Source organism: Candida theae, assembly GCF_024610275.1.
Source record: "Candida theae strain CBS 12239 chromosome Unknown scaffold46, whole genome shotgun sequence".
Lineage (NCBI taxonomy): Eukaryota > Fungi > Ascomycota > Pichiomycetes > Serinales > Debaryomycetaceae > Lodderomyces > Lodderomyces theae.
Window position 1 is genome coordinate 72,439 of NW_026261387.1, and position 11,951 is coordinate 84,389.

General features: G+C 40.4%; 8 protein-coding genes across 8 annotated transcripts; 6 read left to right on the forward strand and 2 right to left on the reverse strand. All coding sequences in view use genetic code 12, as the record gives it.

Moving 5' to 3' along the window:
• Nucleotides 1–453: 453 nt before the first annotated feature.
• Nucleotides 454–882, forward strand: KGF57_001543 (uncharacterized protein; the record flags this gene model as incomplete). The annotated part of the gene is made up of 1 exon (XM_051750759.1): nucleotides 454–882. The coding sequence occupies one exon, from the start codon at nucleotides 454–456 to the stop codon at nucleotides 880–882; it is 429 nt and encodes a 142-aa protein (XP_051609976.1).
• A 47-nt stretch (nucleotides 883–929) lies between these two features.
• Nucleotides 930–2,105, reverse strand: SPP1 (Spp1p; the record flags this gene model as incomplete). Its single annotated transcript, XM_051750760.1, has 1 exon — nucleotides 930–2,105. The coding sequence occupies one exon, from the start codon at nucleotides 2,103–2,105 to the stop codon at nucleotides 930–932; it is 1,176 nt and encodes a 391-aa protein (XP_051609977.1).
• A 132-nt stretch (nucleotides 2,106–2,237) lies between these two features.
• On the forward strand, nucleotides 2,238–4,196 carry KGF57_001545 (ssDNA-dependent ATPase; the record flags this gene model as incomplete). The annotated part of the gene is made up of 1 exon (XM_051750761.1): nucleotides 2,238–4,196. The coding sequence occupies one exon, from the start codon at nucleotides 2,238–2,240 to the stop codon at nucleotides 4,194–4,196; it is 1,959 nt and encodes a 652-aa protein (XP_051609978.1).
• Nucleotides 4,197–4,288: 92 nt separating this feature from the next.
• On the forward strand, nucleotides 4,289–5,471 carry KGF57_001546 (putative peptide hydrolase; the record flags this gene model as incomplete). Its single annotated transcript, XM_051750762.1, has 2 exons — nucleotides 4,289–4,315; nucleotides 4,368–5,471. The coding sequence occupies 2 exons, from the start codon at nucleotides 4,289–4,291 to the stop codon at nucleotides 5,469–5,471; spliced, it is 1,131 nt and encodes a 376-aa protein (XP_051609979.1).
• Nucleotides 5,472–5,639: 168 nt separating this feature from the next.
• Nucleotides 5,640–6,566, forward strand: KGF57_001547 (mitochondrial 37S ribosomal protein mS35; the record flags this gene model as incomplete). Its single annotated transcript, XM_051750763.1, has 1 exon — nucleotides 5,640–6,566. The coding sequence occupies one exon, from the start codon at nucleotides 5,640–5,642 to the stop codon at nucleotides 6,564–6,566; it is 927 nt and encodes a 308-aa protein (XP_051609980.1).
• Nucleotides 6,567–6,846: 280 nt separating this feature from the next.
• On the forward strand, nucleotides 6,847–8,628 carry NGG1 (histone acetyltransferase; the record flags this gene model as incomplete). Its single annotated transcript, XM_051750764.1, has 1 exon — nucleotides 6,847–8,628. One exon carries the CDS (start codon nucleotides 6,847–6,849, stop codon nucleotides 8,626–8,628), a length of 1,782 nt encoding a protein of 593 aa, XP_051609981.1.
• Nucleotides 8,629–8,713: 85 nt separating this feature from the next.
• MAS1 (Mas1p) lies at nucleotides 8,714–10,123 on the reverse strand (the record flags this gene model as incomplete). Its single annotated transcript, XM_051750765.1, has 1 exon — nucleotides 8,714–10,123. One exon carries the CDS (start codon nucleotides 10,121–10,123, stop codon nucleotides 8,714–8,716), a length of 1,410 nt encoding a protein of 469 aa, XP_051609982.1.
• Nucleotides 10,124–10,443: 320 nt separating this feature from the next.
• On the forward strand, nucleotides 10,444–11,739 carry KGF57_001550 (uncharacterized protein; the record flags this gene model as incomplete). The annotated part of the gene is made up of 1 exon (XM_051750767.1): nucleotides 10,444–11,739. One exon carries the CDS (start codon nucleotides 10,444–10,446, stop codon nucleotides 11,737–11,739), a length of 1,296 nt encoding a protein of 431 aa, XP_051609983.1.
• Nucleotides 11,740–11,951: the final 212 nt, after the last annotated feature.

Genomic DNA, 11,951 nt, shown 5'->3' on the forward strand with positions numbered 1-11,951 from the left:
ATTTAGAAGCAGATTTTTCCAAAGGTTGCAGCTAACATATGGGAGACCATCTGTGGTCTGAGGACACGCTTGGACTACTCATATGTTCTAGTCAATTTTTTTTTTTTTTTTCATTTACAAAGTTTCATAATTTTTCAAACTAAGTTTGCTTCAAATTAAGCAGAAATATTACCAATTGAACAAAAATTTCAACCAAGACTAGAACTTAATAACATTTATCGTCCAGTCTATAGTCGCAGTTGAATTCCGCTCAAGTCATAGTAATAGAGTTTTTGAAAGGGTACAGATTGTTTTCACAGTAATCCCGATCAGACTCTTGCAAACTCCTGCAGTCCATTTTGTTGCACAAAATTGGAGAGCAAAGATGATGAAAAATTGCAATTGTCGTGGAAGGTTTCCAGTGGCAAATACTTGCAACTCATTCATCTACTTCAACGACAATTGAACTCAATTATGTCCAGCTGGGATCAAACAACATTTAGCTTATCACCCCGCTCTAAAGGGTGCTACTTGGTCACCGACGAAGTTTACCAAAAAGTGCCTCAGATCCGCGATTACGAAGTAGGAATTTTGAATCTATTTTTACAGCACACATCTGCCGGTCTCACATTGAATGAGAACTGCGATCCGGATGTTAGAACAGACATGAATACAGCATTGGATAGGATTGCACCAGAGGGAAACCATTACATCCATGCCGATGAAGGTGCCGATGACATGCCTGGTCATATTAAAAGTTCCACCGTTGGTGTAAGTTTATCTATTCCTATCACCAATGGTAAATTAAACACAGGTACTTGGCAAGGCGTCTGGCTATGCGAGTTCAGGACCTACAAACATTCAAGAAGAATCGTTGCAACTATAAATGGAAAAAAGAAGTGATTCTCCGTGTTGTGAGGTGTTTGTATTCTATATAGAACAATTGAATCTTACTTTTCGTTATACTTTTGAATTGAATAGTCCCGCAAAACTACATCGATTTGTGTCTCTATCGCCACCTCTTTCGATCTGAGTTGGTCTAAAAGTTTCTCTGTATCATCGTATGACAAATTCCACCAACCATTGTGCCGGTAACATTTCTTCCTGTCTCGGATGCAAATGCAACTTCGAAACCAATCTGGATCCTCATCCTCGTCATCGCCATCATTATCTTCTTCATCACTATCAAGTCTCTTTTTGACTTTGGTCGCTACTTCTTCCAACGACTTTTCATCACTGGCAATTTCTTCAATTAAAACATGCTCGCCCCTGTCACATAGACAAAGATCTATACGTTTCTTTTGTTTACTCTTTTTGGATTTAGGCTTACTATCCTCTTCTGTAGAAGGATATATTAGTGACGACAACTTCTCATTGATAGTTTTCACATTTTCCTTCACCTGTAAAAGTAGTTCTTGTTCTCGTATTTGAATCTGCTTCCTCCTTTTGATATCCTCAATTCTCCTTCGCAACAACTCAATCTGATCTCGCACAGATTGAGGAAACTGGCCAATCTTCCCATCTTGTCGATATGTCTCAACCTCTGAAAGCTCTGGAAACTCCAGTCCCAACACATGTAGTTTCACTACTTCGCCACCCACATGTGTCAACACTTTCTTAACAACGCCCTGGTCGAGGGAACAATTTTCAAAAAGTAATCGTCTCATATACTCCTTGCCATGCTCCTCACTGCAATACTTGGAATGATCCTTGATTGGTTCATAACATTCATCGAGACGACATTTCCGTTTCCACAATGTGACTCCATTACCCTTCCAAGTGCAAAATTTGCAATAGAACTTGCTAATCAAGTTCGAAAGCTCGGGTCTGATGTTCATGCACCTAGCATGAAACCACTCTTCGCACCCATCGCACGCCACCATCAACTCCCCTTCATCTGGCTCTCGACACACACAGTATAGTTCCTCACTATTGAGGTCATACTTTGGTGCATTTGAGTACTTCTTGTATTGTTTGGCAATGTCTTCACTCGATTCTTCGATGTCCTCGACTTCCGTCTTGATTGTCCCCACTCTATGTCTTTTAGATGCGGAGTAGTGGGATGGGCCCTTCTTTCTTTTCAAGTGATGAGTTTGTGGCTCTTGTATCTCGATCTCAGTGCTCATTTGATTTAGTGAGTGGGGTGTAATAAAGAGAGTATTTTTTTTTTTTGTTCTTATTTTGGTTGAATAACGCGTCCTTTTGAAAGCGTCTGCAACACTTAACACACAACCAACCAACCAACCAACCAACCAACCATGGAACCATTGTGCCCCATATGCTCCAAACGGATACCAAAGCTACTCCTAGAACAGCATGTCAATAGCTGCCTCGATGTCCAGGAAGTTAAACCCGGAACCGCCGAAAATGAAACAAATGTTACCGAATCAAGGAAACGCGATGCATTTAGCGCCCTTGGATTGTCAAGGGCACTGACATCGAAGAAGAAGAAACAACCACACGAGCAGGGCAATGCCACACTACTGCCATCGAGTTTGAGAACTCCACCGAAGGAACAATTTGCTGAAATGCCAGAGGTTAAAGAGGAGCCCACATCCCACGAACCTCGAGACCCGTCATTACCAGATACAGCAAAAGAGATAGCTGACCTCAAACAACAGGTCGGAATTCCACTTGCACATCGCCTAAGACCAAAATCATTAACCGATTTCATCGGTCAGGAAAAGTTGCTAGGGAAGAATGCTCCGTTGAGAAATATCATCAAGTCCGACCTAATTCCATCATTTATACTATGGGGACCACCAGGATGTGGCAAAACTACGCTCGGCCGCATTGTGGCAAAGTCTACAAGTTGCAAATTCGTTGAGCTTTCGGGGGCCAGCAGTGGAGCAAAAGATTTAAAGCATGTTTTCGAGCAAGCTGAAAATCTTCGAAAGCTTACGCAGCAGCGCACTATTCTTTTCATTGATGAGATTCATCGGTACAATAAAGCAGTACAAGATCTACTTCTTCCAGTGGTGGAAAAGGGGGTTTGTACTGTTATTGGAGCTACAACCGAAAATCCATCCTTTTCATTAAACAATGCATTATTGTCAAGAATGCAAACTTTTGTAATGGAAGCATTTACCAGCGAAGATATTGTTCGAATTTTGAACCGAGCACTATTGGAAGTCAACCGAGCTCGTAAGTTGTTATACCACTTGCCCTACTTGACTTTAGAGAAGGATGCATTTGAATATATTGCCGGTTTATGCATGGGAGATTCACGCGCCGCTTTGAATGTCCTCGAAACAGTAAATGCTTACCTTTCAGCTGACAGGCTTGAAGAAAAGCTGAGTGATGGAGCAGCTGTTAATGTGACGGTTGAGATGCTCAAAGAAATCTTAAAATCTCGAAATTTTCACCAAATGTATGACAAGGACGGTGATGCACATTATGACATAATCAGTGCTTTTCATAAATCTGTACGAGGGTCTGATGCTGACGCAGCAATATTTTATTTGGTGAAAATGTTGTCTGGTGGTGAAGACCCTTTATTTATTCTCCGAAGGATGATGGTAATAGCTAGCGAAGATATTGGATTACGAGACAGTTCATGTCTTCCATTTATTGTCTCTGCTAAGCAAGCTTTTGAATTTGTGGGTATGCCTGAGGGAGAGATTATTTTGGCCCATTGTGCCACGAAATTAGCTCGTGCTCCCAAGTCTACGAAATCGTATCGTGCTTTGAGGTCGGCTCAAAAGTTGATCAGTGAAAGACCAGATGTACTTCGGTTGCCCGTACCCATTCATCTAAGAAATGCACCGACTCGGTTGATGAAAGACATGGGTTTCGGTGACGCATACAAATACAATCCTAATTACGAAAATGGTGTTGTCAAGCAGTCATATTTCCCAGAAGGTATGGATCGAGTCACTTTTGTAGAAGACACGCATTTGGGCACCGCCAGGGACCCCGAAATTAGCGACGAGATTTACAAACAAGAACAAGCTGCTGTTGACGATTACAATTCGTATAAGCAGTATGTTAAGGAAAGGGCCAAACGTAAGAGGAAGGCGGCACAAAATGGGGAGGAACAATCAAGTGCAATTTTCACTGAGATTTCTCCAAGGGACTCTGAAACGGACTGCGATGAAGTAAGCATTGATCTGGACGACCAAGATTGTAACAACAACTTTGGCAAGTCGTATGACGAGTTTTTGGATAGGGAATCGCAGCCAGATTATTTTAGCGACAACCCAGGCTCCTCTCCGTAGTTTTACAATAGATGACAAAAATTAATTTCTTGCAAAGTAGCCACAACTCTCGCTTCTCACTCTTTTGCACAATCCACTACGAGTGACGACCAATGTGTGGCAGATTTGCTCAGGGTATCGTATGTCAACTCTCTTGAGAGTCATATGGATCAAATTGACTAACAGTAGTAGAGTTTGGACGGTATTCCCGATGAATTTTTTGAGACAGTCCTTGACGAGGAGAACAATGAAATCAATGAACCAACTGAGGGGGTTTACGAAACTGAAGCAGGTGGAGAGGGTGACAGAACAGAAAAGATCCAGTTAGATTTATCACGGGCTTCGCAATGGACACCTTCATGCAACATAGCACCAACCAATACGGCCCTAATGGTCTACATGGCTGAGCCATCTTCAGACATCGCTCAAAGCTATATTGTAGAGCCCCTGAAGTTTGGGTTGGTACCAACCTGGGCAAAGCCTTGTGACCCTACACCAGTCAACAAAGGGAAGCAGAATGAAGGAGAGAAGTACTCTCGTGAATTGGGTAAGCATGAGAGCAAATATTTCAATTGTAGGAGAGAATCCCTTGCTGAACACCGTGCTGTTTGGTCATCTTGCAAAAAACACAGATGTGTCATACCTATCCAAGGGTATTTCGAGTGGCTCAAGACAAAGAATGAAAAGATTCCCTATTTTATTCACTCCAAAACAGCTCCATTGATATTTTTAGCTGGTTTTTACTCCCACAACTACAACTACAAGGACAACTTTAATGTAAATGGTGAGTACTTGTCGTCGTTTACTGTAATCACAGCTCCCGCAGAAAAGTCGGACAAGTATGACCTATCTTGGTTGCATTCAAGAAAAACATTGGTTATCGAACCTGGATCGAAAGAGTGGTTTTCGTGGCTAGACCCAAACAGGGACTGGGATGATTCATTGATTCCAGAGGTCTTGAACTCAAACACAAACGAAGCGTATGCGGGTATCGAAGGATACAGGGTATCTAATGATGTCGGAAATCCCAGTAACAAGAGTGAAAGTATACTCAGAAAAGTTGCTAATGTAAAGGCACGATCGGTGTCAGATTTTTTCAAGCCAAAGAAGGAGCCAGTGATGAAGAACGAGGACACAATTTCTGCAGACCAAAAAGATGCACGTAACATCAAACAAGAGCATTCAGAAAACGTGAAAGAACCCGAAATCAAGACTGAGGACGACCACCAACTGTCTAAAAGAACCAATCATGATAGAGACGATAGTTCAAAGAGGGTGAAAACTGAAAGAGATTGAATGTAGTGTATTGAGTAGTTTAAAAAAAAAAAACGAATCAAATAGATGAATGAAAAATAAGTAAAAAAAAAAAATAAGAAAAGGAAAATTTGGATACGAAAAAAAAGTCTGAAAATTTTGTTGGCCACATTCACTTCACACCGAGGTCCCGTCCCGTCACTCTCTTCAATGAAACAAATTAACAGTTCCAGTATCCTCCGTGGGATAAGATATTACTCATCCTCCTCATCGGTAAACAAACCAGAACTATTTCTCAACCCACATGCTTGGCAAGGGTTACCAGCCGACCAAATATTCCAGTTACATCAAATTAGAAAAAAGTATCTAGGTGATGCTTACAATCCAACGAATGAAGAAAGAACCGCCATCTTGTCCACAATTACATCTTTAACAGCTAATAAACCAGCATTGGATTACGCTTTTGAGATTGAAAACTTTAAAGAAAGAGTTATGAACAATACCCCCATGAAGGACAGAGGTAAGCCTCAGAAGTTGAGCAACACGTTTGTGATAAACACGGGAGCAGCACCACATCACGAGAGACGTATAGAAAACTTGCATAGGGTTTCGGCTTTTGAGATGCCCTTGTTGTCCAAATACCGTCAACCTTACACACCAAGACCAAGGACCCAAGCTCCACTCAAGTTGATTTACAATTCTGATTTTAGTGAGGACATATCTAACAAGCACAACAGGAAAGTTACTTTGTATGTTGAGTTGAAGGACTTGGAGCTTACGAAAGAGCAAGAGCACAAGTTTAAGGTGCTTGCTGGGCGCAGATTCCACCATGGCTCCGACTCCTTCCAATTAAAATGTGAAAGGTACCCTCAAGCAGCCCAAAATGTTAGTTGGTTAGTTGACACTTTCAATAGACTATTGGTTGAGTCCAAAGACCTTAGTAAGGAAACTTTTGCTGACATTCCATTAGATAAACGTCATATGAAGACGTGGACCACAAAACCAAAAGCAGTGTTCCCTGAAGAGTGGAAGAGGCCACAAGATGCCCCAACAAAGAGACATAGAATAATTGATGAACTTGTAGAGATGAGCAAAAACAGATTGGACGCTGACCATCTCAACAAGATTACACCATAAAGCGTGTGTAATGTAAATAGATCGTGAACCGTAATCAACGCAAATCCGAAATTTCAAAACGAAGCGAAAAAAAAAAAAAAAAAAAACAAAAAAAAAAAAAAAAACAATAAAAAAAAAATAAAAAAAACNAAAAAAAAAAAAAAAAAAAAAAAAAAAAAAAAAAACAAAAAAAAAAAAAAAAAAACAGAAAAAAAAAAAAACCCGATACAACAACCGATCAACATAGTGATCACGGCTTAAGTCAGATGCAAATACGATTCTACACAGACAGCTCACGACCATGAAGGACACACATGACGCATCTACGACACTAGATGATATAATTAATGAATTGAAATTAACATACGACTCATCCAATGGTTTGTTAGATGGTGACTCCATCCGTACTATTCCCAATGTAAACATATTAGCCAACTTGAACAAGTTGTTTGGGAACTTGAAAAAACAATTAATTCAAATAGAGCAAAACGATGAACAAGTATTACAAAAGATTGAGGAAAGTCAGGAGGGCTCAGGAGATGAAAAGAAGAAACGATCAGGTGCACATTTAGAGGACAGCCAAGAGGAAACCAAGAAAAGAAAACTAGATCCCACAGACAATGAAGCAGCAGAAGCAGCAGAAGATGCTACGGAACCTAGAGAAAGAATAAACCTGAAGGATGACCCAGTACCGCCAGTTCAATCGGGATCTTTCTCTCATGATAATGATACGAGACTCAAGAATCCCAAATCGGAGTACGTGGAGCCACAGGTGCTATCTTCGGAGGCAATATCTGCACTCGGTCTATATTCAGAGGGTAATCACGGTTTGGAGACGCATGGTAAGGACTACTTGAAGAAAAAATATGCCGTTGCATCGTACCCTGAAAACGATTTGCAAGATTTACTACCGGGAAACATACCCGATATAGATTTTTCCAAAAACAAGCCACCAACCAATCAGGTTCAATTTAGTACATTTCAATCTTACATCGAGTCGTACTTTCGTCCATTCACTAATGAAGATTTGAAATTCCTCGAGGAGAAAAACATAATACCCCCCGGTTTTGAGAAAACTAACTACGACTCTGATGTATCGCCATTCATTATTCCAAGATTGGGTAGGTTTTATGCAGATGTGTGGGCTGAAGAAGATGCCACTTTGGCATCCAAACTCAACTCACCAACGGTATATGCCAACCAAACTGATGGGTATAAAGCAAAAGGATCAATAACTTCATTGAGTGACGACAAGCTTTATACTGAGGAGGTCTCCTGCGGCCCATTATCTAGCAGATTGCTCTCGGCAATATTAAGCAACCACGAAGCGGAAAATGATAACGAGGGGGATATAGAGGGCGGCGAGGTAAAGAGTGAGAATGGAGCTGATCGCGACAATTTACTTGCCCAAGATGAAGTTGCCACGCAATTGAATAGCAATGAGGATTACAGAATAACAACAGACGCAAACGATTACCAGTCAATTGAGGATCGACTCAAGAGAGAACTCAAATATATTGGAATATTTATGAATCTACCCGGTAACGAAGATGGCAAGGCTAGGGCCAACAAGCTATCGGGAAGGATACCGAAAAAGCTGGCGATCAGCATAGTTGATAGTGATGAGTGGATACGAAATAAAGAAGATGATGAAGTTTGCGCAGAGATTAGGTCGTTACAAAATGAATTGCGCGAGGTGACAAGTCGGAATAGAGCCAACAAAAGGAAGCTAATCCCACTTACCCAAGACAGTATTGCGTATCAAGAATACTCGACAATATTGGAGGACTTGGATAAGCAAGTTGATCTGGCGTTTATGAAGAGATCTAAAGGGAAAGGTAAGAAGAAAAAGATCGATGCCAATGCACCACAACAACAAGCTGTCAACAGTGGCCTTAGAGCTCTTTTGGAGAAACGAAGAAGATGGATTGACTCTATTGGTAAGCTATTCCCACCACCTGAGATTATGAAAAGAGAACCAACCGAACTGATTCTTATAAAGGAAGGTACAGTCGATGCTGAGCTAAATGACGAAGAAGGCGATAACAATGGTTCCAACGCCGTAGATTTGATGACACAGTGAAGCAAAAAAAAAAAAAAAACAAAAATAAAAATGAAAGAAAAAGAAGCTATTTTATGTACTATTTACAGCTGGCAGAAATTTTACTCTATTTAAAATCCATTCCTTTATGTATCTCTGCAAGTTTTGGCAAAGTTTCGACATTACCCACAGCTGCCAAAGCAACTGGCTTGTTCCTTAGTCTGTAGTTTGCCCAATTGACAACGTCATCTTTACTTATCGATTCAACTCTTGAAAACACTTCTTCGGGTGATAATCTGAATCCCGTGTTCACAACCTGTCTTCCGATATCTTCAGCAATCGCCGTAGAATCATCCAAAGCGAGCAATAATGAAGCTTTAAGTTGTGATTTGGATCTTTCCACTTCCTCATCAGTTATGTGTCCCAAACACAATCTCCCCCATTCCTTTTGGATAGCTTCAACTAAAACTTTCAAATTTGCAGTGCTATCAGCTGTGAAATAGACACCAAGTAACCCAGTATCCGCATAGGACGTAGTGTAAGCCATATAAGAGTTGGCAATTGGTGTCTTGTTGGGACCTCCCGTTGCCGCAGTGATGGCCAATGGTGATGGTGAATTTGAGCCAACTCCTATTGACCTGTCCCATGTCCCTATAATACCATTTGCCACGGAAGCAACAAAGAAGTCTGGAGCTGACCAGCTTACTCCTTCCACAGCTAGTGCGACATGAGTTGTTGGCATTGCATTGTCTTGAACCCTGATTTCTTCTCCATAGAAAATGGGCAAATCGTCACCACTTTGCTTAAACGGTTTGTCGCTCTTGCGGATGTTGCTGAAATACTTTTCTCCCAACTTGACGAGCTCCTCATGTTCAACACAACCAACCCCAATTAAAGCCATTCTATCACCTTTGTAATTAGTAGTGATGTAGTTTTTCAAGTCCTGTCTACTTATCGTCTTGATCAAATCTCTTGGGCCCAAAATAGTTCTTCCCAAGTCTTGATTCTTGAAGGCCACAGCGTGCAAATGATCAAAGACTACCTCGTCATACATCTTGTCAACTTCGTCACTCTCTTGCAAAATGACATATCTTTCATTCTCAATAGCTCTTTCTTCCAATTTTGATTTAGTCAACAAGTCACTCAAAATATCAACGTTTTGACTCAAGTCCTCCGCTAGGCACTTGGTGTAATAAACAGTGTTTTCCCTCGACGTGTAAGCATTAATTTGCGAACCCAAATTCTCAATTTCCAACTCCAAGTTTAGCTGAGTTCTGCGATTAGTTCCCTTGAAAGCCAAATGTTCCAAAAAATGAGCAGTACCGCTGGATTTAGGGTTATCTGCTCTGGATCCAGCGTTGATCCACACTCCCACAGTAGCTGTCTTTGTACCGGGCATGGCTTCGCTTGCCACTGTCAACCCATTTGGTAAAATTGAAGTTTGGTAAGTCGGTGCTGGAGTGGTTGCTGTGGCAAATAACCGACGTGATGATACCGTTCTCGTTTGTTTGAATGTACGTATGGTGTTTCTGAGCATTCTTTATGAGGAAAAGATGTAGGTCTGTGGCCGGTGTCTACTAGAAAGAGCAAGAATAGTAGTACCCTTTTGGATGTCTGTCGTCGTCTCTTGTAGTGAGAAAGCAGAAGATTAATAATTCTTTATTCTAATCTAATTTGTCTCTTCTAGAATCACACTGGTAGCGCAACTTAAAGCTTTTGAAAAAAAAAAAAATCTCTGTCTCTCTGTCTCTCTGTTGTGTACAGTTGAGGTTGGACAACAGTGACATTGATTGACTTTAGTTACCTGCTCAAAGCAATTCATTTACGCCAACCAGCTCATTCATATTAGCTTTGACAATGTCACACACTTCTCCAGCGGTGGTAATAGACAATGGATCCTACACAACCAAGGCAGGATTCGCGCTGGACGACCTACCTTCACTCGTTTTCAACTCAAATTACATAGTCGACAGTGTAACTAACAAAGTCATTATTGGAGACGATGAGATGGAAAAATACAGTCAGAATCCAGTATCGACATTGCTTGAAGATGGATTGTTATATAATTTTGACAACATAGCGCACAACTGGCGCTATGTATATGACAATATTGATAATCATAATGCGATAAATTCAAACGAGTATCCGTTGGTTATGACTGAACAGTCTTGGAATACCATGAAGTCCAAAGTTAAAACCTGTCAGATTGTGTTTGAGGAATTTGAAGTGCCATTATTCAGTCTTGTCAAGAACCCATTGAGTCAATTGTACCGATGCGGCAAATCAACAGGGTTGGTTATTGACGTTGGATCGGGTGTTGCCAGCGTGACACCTATTTTGGATGGAGTTATACAAAACAAGAGCTCATTCCACTCCAAATATGCTGGTGACTACATCAACTTGCACATCCTAAACTACTTGGAGGGAAAAGTGCTGTCTATTGACGAGTTATTACCTGCTTCTTATAGAACCGCCTCAGAGTCATTCAAGTCGTACTACATGTCAACACACGTCTTACAGGAGTACAAGAACCTATCGCTAAACTACCAAGTATCCAATCTCGAAATTTACGATCACAAATTCCTAGATGTCAGCGATCAACGAAATTTTTTGGAAAACTTGTTTGATCCACATTTGAACAAGTTGCCCAACTTGAACTTGCCCGAACCTTCACTTGATGTACCTGCCTCACAAGGGCTAACAAATTTGGTGTTTATGGCAATAAGAAGTCTTGAAAGAACATTGATGCCTAACAACGATGACCCAAATTCACAATCACAGAACCGATTTGCTAGATTTATGGAAACTTTTAAACAATTATTGTCGAATGTCTTGATCACTGGTGGTACATCTTTAGCTAGCGAGTTGTCCGACCATGTGATAAATGACATTAGGGCATTGATGCAAAAGTATTTCCCAAACTATCCGTTTTCATACCACGTGCAACAAATTAGACCAACTTTGAACAACGATAACGCTGATGTTTGGGACAAGCAATTTGGAAGCTGGTTGGGTGCTTGCAACTTAGCCAGTATGTTGAATGAAAGTGATGAGAATTCAAGTAGTGCAAAGATTGCATTGGACAATTGGTTTATTTCTAAAGCTGATTATGAAGAGTTAGGAGAAGATTTAATTCTTGAAAAGTTCAAGTAAAGAAAAAAAACATATAAAAAAAATAAAGGCAATGTTGTGTGTATCATATAAAACTACTTTAATGTATTTGTATCAGTAACTGCAAACGTTGAAAGATGTTTTTTTTCTTTTTTTTTTTTTTTTTTTTTTTTTTTTTTCATTTTTTTTTTTTTTTTTTTTTTTTTTTTTTTTTTTTTGCTTCTCTCTATTTCACAACCACAATTTTTGCCAAA